Source organism: Heterocephalus glaber, unplaced genomic scaffold, assembly GCF_053883595.1.
Source record: "Heterocephalus glaber isolate CG9 unplaced genomic scaffold, H.glaber_assembly_v1.0 deba00001463, whole genome shotgun sequence".
NCBI classification, from domain to species: domain Eukaryota; kingdom Metazoa; phylum Chordata; class Mammalia; order Rodentia; family Bathyergidae; genus Heterocephalus; species Heterocephalus glaber.
The window spans coordinates 17,865,643-17,874,618 of NW_028258310.1; the positions used below are offsets into that span (position 1 = coordinate 17,865,643).

General features: G+C 47.1%; 1 protein-coding gene across 12 annotated transcripts in view; it reads left to right on the forward strand.

The window, feature by feature from the left end:
- Fgf1 (fibroblast growth factor 1) overlaps positions 1 to 8,723 on the forward strand; it is an 88,213-nt gene extending 79,490 nt beyond the window's left edge. For 8 of the 12 annotated variants that reach the window (XM_087180470.1, XM_087180468.1, XM_087180469.1 and 5 more), the window contains 3 exons: positions 4,143 to 4,246; positions 6,534 to 6,592; positions 7,449 to 8,723. In XM_087180470.1, the coding sequence (XP_087036596.1) occupies positions 4,143 to 4,246; positions 6,534 to 6,592; positions 7,449 to 7,665 (380 nt within the window). In that variant the 3' untranslated portion in view covers positions 7,666 to 8,723. The remainder of the gene's footprint in view (positions 1 to 4,142; positions 4,247 to 6,533; positions 6,593 to 7,448) is intronic. The other 4 variants (XM_087180474.1, XM_087180472.1, XM_087180473.1 and 1 more) reach the window with 1 other exon arrangement.
- The last annotated feature ends 253 nt before the right edge of the window (positions 8,724 to 8,976 follow it).

Genomic DNA, 8,976 nt, shown 5'->3' on the forward strand with positions numbered 1-8,976 from the left:
AAAAGCTTTTAAAAATCTCCCTTGATTAGCTACAAAGACCTACCCTGGGGATCTCTGTAGCACCTATAGTGTATTTGATGAAATACTTACACAGATAAATGGTAGGTGATGGTAGGTGGAAAGAGTGCCAGGCTCTAGTCTCACTCCACTCCATGAGAGTGGAAGCTACCAGTGGGACCCTGCAGGGCACCCACCAGCCTGGACATGTCTAACCTTGGACAGAAGGGGGCCCCAGCAGGTTTGGACCATCCACCACTAACTGGAGCCTAAGAGGTGTGAAGGAGAGGAAAAGGTAAGGTGCCTGAAGCACTCAAGCCCAGTTCTGCTCATGACTTTTCACCTTCTTATGAGTATAGCCTTAAATAACATATGCTGCCACCAAGCCTCAGCGCCTCCCCTGTAGCTCGGAGCAGGGAAGGCTGTGAGGACCACATGGGGTCACATAAGCACAGAACAAATAACGATCATACTGTCCACTTCCTGTGCACCAGCTCATTTAATCTTCACAAAAACCACGGCTATAGGTAAGGAAGCGAAACGGGTTGATAATCTGCCCAGTGATCACACGGCTAATGCACAGCACAGGGCCGGGGTAAATTTAGCTCAGTGGTTCCACTGCCTGCCTCGCAAGCGCAAGGTCCCAAGTTCGATCCCCGGTACCAAAAGAAAAGATAATGCACAGCACAGCCAGAACTGGAATTCACGTAGTTTGAGTCTAGAGCCCACACTCCTTAATTCTACTCTATTTATACCAAGGCAGAAACTTGGTTATCCTCTTCCCTTCGTCTCACACATGCAAGATTATGCTGAGAAATGAATTTTAAAATATATCTGAAGTGCCTCTGAAAACCATGAAGTCCAGTGAAAATATAGGACATTTAAAATAAAGTTTTGTTGAGATAGAATTCACATACCATATAATTTACCCATTTAAACTGTATAATCCACTGTTTTTTCTTACAACTCTTTAACAGACTAGTGCGGCCATCTCTGCCATCAATTTTGAACATTTTCAAAATTAAACCCTATGCCCTTTATCATGATTCCCCCCGTCCGTCCCCACCCCTGTCCAAGTCCTGGCTACTAATAATCTACTTGCTGTACTTAGAGATTTGCTTATTCTGGACTTTTTGTGCAAATGGAGTCATGGAGTATGCAGTCTTCTGGAACTGGATTTTTTTTTTTTTTTTTTTACTTGACACTGATATCGCCTGCACCAGTACATCATTCCTTTTTATCAAGGAGTAATATTCTAGTGTATGTGGCACTGATGTTCTAGAATTCTTAGACCTCTTGCTTCTAGGACTATTCGCCTAGAAAGGACCTTCATAGAGAAGGAACCCAAACACCACTGTGCTCATAAGGAAGCTGTGGCCCAGAGAGGTAAGGAGCCTCGCCAAGCCACCCAGCTGGTTGAGGACAAAGCCCAGCTCCTGCCTCACAGCTTTCACCCCAGCTCCATCTCACTTCATTCCACAGTGCATCGTTGGAGACACAAACCAAAGCATGCAGCTTACTGATGACGGCCCGGCAAAATCATCTCCATCAACATTAGCCTGACACCTTCATTCCACAAATAGATACTGTGGCCCACTGTGTGAAGGGCTGGGGACCCAAGGAGGCACAGGATAAACAAATCCCTGCCCTTCCTTTCAGAGTGCCCTTCTCCTGGGGAGGCAGAAAGAAATGAGCAGGCTCCTAAGCAATAAAATAAATGTTCATTAAAGGCCACGAAAGAAACAAGGGCCTGAGAAAGAGAATGATGTGGGCCTGGGGAGGCTCTGGGAGGGGTGGTGGGTGCGAGTGAAGGACTCTGTGTGCAGAGCAGTCTGGGTCCCTGCATCAGGCACATGGCAGAGGCCTTCTGAGGAGGAGTGTTTAAGACTGAGCCCCAGAGCAGGAGGAGGAGAATCAGGCTTGTGAATATGGAGAGGAAGCAGATGCCAGGCAGAGGGCTGAGTAGGTGCAAAGACTTGAGCAGGAAAGAGTTTGGCGGTCTGAAGGGGGTGAAGAGGCAGAGCAGGGGAACTGAGAGAGCAAGTTGGTAGGACTTGAGGCTGGTGGATGAGCTGTCCTCCCCTCCTTCAGCCTGTTCTCCATGACCCTGCTCTCAGAGCTGCCTCGAAAGAGGCACAGGGTGCCCCATGGGGAAGGACCTCAGTGGCTTCCAGTTCCCTTCCTGTGAATTCAATAAGTTCCACTTACCACGGGAAGCTGGAGGAAGTCCGGAGTCTGTGGCAGACTTCCGAGGATAGAGATGTGCATCTTCAGTGTGTGTAAAACTGTGCATTTCCCTTGGGATGAATCAGAAGGTGAAGAAAATGAAGGGAAATGAGAAAATATAGGTATATTCATAAGGAGGTGGTTGAATGACTATGATAAAGCCACATAATGGAACACAATTCAACTGGCCAAAATAAAAAAACAGACATAACTTTTTCAGTACTGACATAGTTAAGCAAAAAAAGCAAGATGAAGAGCTGTGTGAATAGTATATTATCATTAGTGTAGAAAATCATAAAGGGTATAATATATATTTGGCAGCACATGCATATAATCTCTCTAGAGGGATGTACACAAAATGTCCCCAAGAGGAGCTCCCTGTTTGGGTCTGTCTCCCCAGAGGAGAATGCACACACACGTGTACACACACACACAAGCACAGACACAAAGGGTCAAGACTTTTGCTGCCACTAAACTCCATTGGCTACATGGTGAGAGGCAGGGAGGGCTGAAGAGGGACTTTCCACTGACTTCTCTGATACTGTCTCCAAGTTGAAACATATGAATGAATTTCTTTTTCAAAGAAATTAAATTTTTAAAATGAAAACAAAGAAAGAAGCCATGAGCGGTCTATACCTGCCAACAAAAGCCCTGTGTTCCAGCCTCCATGTCCCTTGCTCTGATAGCTGACCCCTAGAAAAGCCCCTTCATCCTCAAGAGAATAATTTACTGAGCAGTCATTGGTTGCTGGTCTAGATTTCTCACCCAATCAGAATGATAGTTTTGACAGTCTGGAGACCAAGGAAATTGTCTAGAAAAGTGCAGAAGTAATTCCAATTCCCAAATGCAACCAGAGCACCTCCCTTCAGAGGTACTCTGGGGTGACTGAGCAAAATAATAATTATCAGTTGGATACTGGATTCCAATTTGGTAACCAGCAATGGTCAAGGCCTCTTGGGAGTTTCAGTCAATGCAGATGGGGACTGTGTGGCAGACGGTAACTCAGCCTTGCCTGCAGTCTCAGGGTTGCTCAACCTGGGCACCATTGACTTTTGGGGCCAAATAATTCTTTGCTGTAGCGGCTGCCCTGTACGCAGTAGAATGTTTGGCAACATCCTTTGGCCTCTGCCCATTAGATGCCAGCGGCATCCTCCATCCCCTCCGGTTGACAGCCAGATATTGCCCAATGTCCCCTGTGGAACAAAATGGCCCCTGGCTGAGAACGAGTACTCTTTGCCACTGTGTTTTCAGGTAACTGCTTCACTCTTCTAATCCAAATCTGGGGACTCCCCTCTGCCTGGACCACAGCTGGGCTGCCCCAGAGTTGAAGGGTTGACTGAACTTCACTGTGGGTGACCTGCATCTCATAGGTGACAACTATTCCTAACTCTCTTCTGTCGGGAAAAACAACAATCTTGGGTTTAAAAAAAAAAAATCTGTTGGCAAGACTCTCTCCCCACCTTGAAGGTGCAGGCCATAAAAGGGACCCTGTAGCAGGTTGATAACAGAAACAACACACTCAGGCTGGCCAGCTACACGCTACAAGCACCCCAACATTACTGGGGTGACAGACAGAGCCAGGGAAGTGAATGTCATTTCCTCCTGTGATTATTTGAGGGGGCAATGCAGAGGTGCCTACAGGGTCATCTGGGGTCATTCTGTAACAAATGGGGTGCACAGGTGGGCAAGCCAGGCACTGTCACTCCTCCTCTTGAGGACATAATCCACAGGGACAGCTCTCCTTGGAGGGGAAGCAGAAAGGAGCTGTATTTCTTGTGTTTTGATTCATTGGACGCTCATCCTTGGGGCTCTATGAAATCAATGAGCAGAATTTTCCATGGCCAACTGTCCTGGCTGCTGGGCCCCATGGGCGAAAGCACAGTGTTTATTTACTTTTGCGTGTGTTATTTTTATCCCAGTTCAGCTGCAGCTCAGTGCGGAAGGCGTGGGGGAGGTGTATATAAAGAGCACCGAGACCGGCCAATACTTGGCCATGGACACCGACGGGCTTCTGTACGGCTCAGTAAGTAGAAGCTGACGCTCCTCCAGATGTGGCCAAGGTCTGAGGTTTCCAGAAATCGTGTTACACCAAGTGATCCAAACTAAAAAGCATCAATTAGCCTCTGTTTGTTATTTTTTGCAGTAGGATTGCCGCCCTCTACTCTGACTTATTTTAGGCACAAACATAAAAGAGTTTCTTGTGGTAGTTTCTCAAAATACTCAGATGTATTATCATACAGACAGGGAATACTGATTGATGTTTTGATAACTTGTCAGGCACTCATCTCAGACCACCTTATACCCTAATTCATCCCAAATATGTCTCTTGAGTACCTACTACATCCTATAGATGTATGTTTAAAGGCTTTGTATAAAACTGCCCAAACTGTGTATGGTGGCATACTCCTTACAGTCCCGGTTACTGGGGAGGCTGAGGCGGGAAGCTCACTTGAGATCAGAAGTTCAAGCCCAGCTTGGGTAACATAGCAAAACCGCATCTCAAAAAAATCAGGAAAGCAGTAGCCTAGATTCTAATAATTTACATGTCTTGCATGAAATTCTGGAAATAGCCCCTTTTATTCTAGAAGGATCACCTAAATGAATGGAAAATGTAATAACTAAATTCAAACATTTGCCAAATGACTCCTACAGTGTCTAAGTAGCATCTTAGGTGTTGAAGTGGATGTAAAAATGAATGAGCCATCTCAGGAAGTACGGTCTAATGGTTTCCTCAGTAGCAAACCCCTCCACATCTGCTTCTGCCCTGTCCGAGTTAGTGCTTTGTACGTTTGGTCTCTATGAGAAAAGAAGAAAAACACAGGCAATCTGATTTTGCTCTGCCTGGTATCTCTGCTCAATTTTAAGTGGAGCGAGAGCTGGAGCCAGTAAGTGTGGGATTTGCAATTATTTCCGGATTGCAGTGATCCTCTCTGTATCCTCACAGCTGATAACCAGGGCTTGGCAGAAATTCATGATCCGGTCCAAACCCCTTCTTGCCTTTTATAAAGATGTCTACAAAAAGGCAGCCAGTAGGTTGGGGGCTTCCTCTGACTCCTGTGGCCAAGTGAGAGTGGAGGCGGCCCAGGGGAGGCGCAGGATGTGAATGCAGGTGTCTCCCCCTCGCTGCCCGCTAGGGGTCAGGACATGGACTCCTCAGAGCACTAGGCAGCCTCTCCGGTGCGGTGCAGTCTGCCGAAATACAGAGCAAAGCGGACAGGCTTGAAAGGGTTTGGAACGCAGGCAGTTACTGCTACACAGGGAGTTTTTATTTAAGGCTGTTCTTCCAGTTGGTAATAAAATCAATCAAGCAGTCATTCGTTCTCAGACTCAAAACTGAATCTCATACTTCTGCCCCTCTGGCAAGTTACTTGCCCACTCTGAGCCCCGTCTAAAATGGCGCAGTAACAGACAATGACCACCTCATGTGGAGCTGCAGAGGGTTTAGTGAGATGACACTCAGAACACACCCCCAGAATGACGAGCACTTCAGTGCCACCGAGACAAACCATGAGAGTGTGAATCCCTGACCCTCATGTGCCTTAGGTAATAGACTACAGTTTTATGGCTTTTCGTCTTTAATCAACTTGCATATTTATTATAACCTTTTACGTATATAAACTATTAAGGAAGACTCGCTGAATCCCATTTCTGCTGGGCCCCAGGCAGCCCCTCTCCCTCCATGGCCCTGGCCATCAGGGTGCTTCACCTGGACTCTGATCTTAGTATACTGTGCCTAAGGATTATTATCTTTTTCTCATTGATACAGAGCAGCTCTAAAGTGTCTCAAAGCTCTGCATCATGCTCTGAACAAATTGTAGGTATCAACCTATCCTGTAGAAAGGGTCTTTTTTAGAAGCTTGAAAGGGTATATTCTAAAATATTAATATAGTTATCTTTGAGGGTGGTAAGTGGTTGATTTTACAGTGTATGAATGCCTTCTTGTACTTTCTAAATTTTCTACAGTGAGTATATGCCACCTAAGTAAGCAGGGGGAAAGCATGCTAAATATAAAAAACACAGAACAACCACAACAATAGGCATCAACCAGCAGTCGAGTCACTCGCCTCCAGCATGCTGCCAGAGCTGACACACCCTGGCCAAGGCTGAAGTGGAACTGCCTGCTGGCTCAGCCGGTGACTCACCCACTGTGAGCGTGTCAACTGCTCCACGCTCACAGAGACGTCAGGTGGGCAGTGTGGTCGTTCTCACCTCCGTCACAGAACACAGACCGGAAACCCACGGAAGGGCGTCACAGGGTGACCCCTCCCTGCAGGGGAGAGGTGACCCATACTGTCCTTCCTTCCACCCAGCTGTGTGCATCCATGCTAATGTGCGGACCGAGTTCCTCTAGAGGGAGCAGAGTCATCCAGTTAAGTACTATATTTATATCCCATCTCCTTCCAAAAGGACCTAACGTGGCTCACCAAGTGTCACTTCACTAGCCAGTACATGAGTAAGAAGCAGAAGACTTCCTGTCATGTACTTCCTTACCGATAAAAGCTAACAATAGGCTGGGGTATTGGATCAGTGATAGAGTATTTGCCTCGAATGTGTTAAGCCCTGGGTTTGGTCCCCAGCGCCACACACACACACACACACAACACTAGAGTTATACAGTTGCCTATATATAGATGATGGGCTTTGGTGTGTTTTTTCTTTTTCTTTCTTAAGCAAAGCTGTGACTTTAAAATACAATGATTTTTATAAATAGCAAAAAATAGTTATTTTTAAATTCCTGCATGTTTTATAAGGAAGACAAATTTTGTACCAGCATTCATGTTCATATCAATGCTGTGGTAAAACCCTGCTATTGTTACTGAAATCACCAGGATGGAAGGGAATGTAAGTACGTGTTCAAAGTTGGAAACCCCCACTACATGGAGGTATGACTTTACCAGTTTTCAGTGTCTGTGCACAGCAACTCCTTGGGGCTGCTTGGTGCTCACAGGATCTCCCAGCAGGAGCTCTCCCGTGCTGACAAGAGAAGATGGAAGGGAGCTTACAATAACAGCAGATGAATGCTGAAGGCTCATTATGTGCTGGGTACCCTTGCTAAGTCCTCATGACCACCCCGAGATTGGTTCCCTCCTTATTCTAATTCTCCTGAAGAAGAGACTTAGACACAGTATCAGTAATGTGCCCAAGGTCACACAGCTAGTGAGCAAGGAACCCCATTTAAAGCTACACCCTAACAGTGGTACCCTCTTTTGGTTTTATCCTTTTAGCAGACAGCAAGCGAGGAATGCTTGTTCCTGGAAAGGCTGGAGGAAAACCATTACAACACCTACATATCCAAGAAGCATGCAGAGAAGAATTGGTTTGTTGGCCTCAAGAAGAACGGAAGCTGCAAACGTGGTCCTCGGACTCACTATGGCCAGAAAGCAATCTTGTTCCTCCCCTTGCCAGTCTCCTCTGATTAGAGAAATCTGTTCTGGGTGCTGACCACTCCAGAGGAGCCTTGAGGGATCCTCACCTGGTAGACCCCAAAATGCTCCCTTGACCATTGGCTGCGCTAACTCCCAGCCCACAGAGCCTGAATCTGTAAGCAGAGCACTTCTAAATGCCCAGTTCACTTTTTCCGCAGAGCCCTTTACCCTGGCACAGTTGGGACAGAAGGACCAAATTGCCTCTAGGGGCCAACTGGCCAGGTCCCAGGCCGGGTATGGGTGTCCGTTGCTTCAGGGCACCTGCTGCAGGCTGAGCCTCTCAATGCAAAGGCGGGGCCAAGTGAAGTGTGAGTGAAGTGTTACAGGTCTGCCAGTGGGTCGCTAGTAACCCCTAATACAGCCTGCTATGAGTTAACCCTGACTGGAGTTCCCCAAACATCTAGGCTGACTGCCTTTTCCCCTTTCAGTGTTCCACAAATATTAGCAGAGAAGCTGACTGTGAGGTTAGAGGAAGGCGGTGTTCCATGACCAAAACAAGCACAGAGAAAGCGAGCACAGAAGGGGTTTGAAATGAAAAGGGAGATTGCATTTTGCTGGACAGCTTAGAAGGATGGGTCCCAATACAGAACAACTGCAGGCGGGGGGGGGGGGGGGCTTGGCCACAGGAAAGCAGTCTAAACGTCATGCTGCTGCCCGTCCCAAGGTTATGAGCAGCACTGGAAGCCTCTGATGTCCGGGAAGAGCACCAGAAGTGGTTTCTTAATAAAAGTAATGACATGGAGGTTGGGAAGTTCATCTGGGTCCAGATGGTGGGAGTAGAGAGGGGATGAGGGGATTCTGTCCTCTAAAAGGGATGACTTCAGAAGCAAGCACAGAGAAAGCGACACCATCGCTTGTGCTCAGTCACCAGGAAGTAGAGGTCTTAGGGTCCTGGCGTAGGGCTTCCCCCTCTGATGCGCTTACAGACCACCTGCGGACCTGGCTGGAGCGCATATTCTATGCTTCCAACAGCCTCCCAGGTCTTGCAGCTGCTGCTGCTGCTTTTCCCCACCATCCTGTAAGGAGCAGATCTTAAAATTATTCAAATAAAGGTGGCTAAATCCCTGACCCTCACCTGCCTCTGCCTCATTGAAAACACACACACCCTAGGTGCCTCCCTCAGCCTTGGGCAGCATCCCCAGTCTTCAGGCCTGTATCAAGGAGTGTGGTGGTAAGGCGCTTTGGCCCAATGCCTATAAAATGCCCATTTAGAAAACACACAAAAACATACTTCAAAAAAAATGTTAAATCCTCACAAACAGCTTTTCCCAAGAGGCCATTTCTGTTACTATTACTTCTATAAATATGCTTCCTGCTTAAAGTAAAC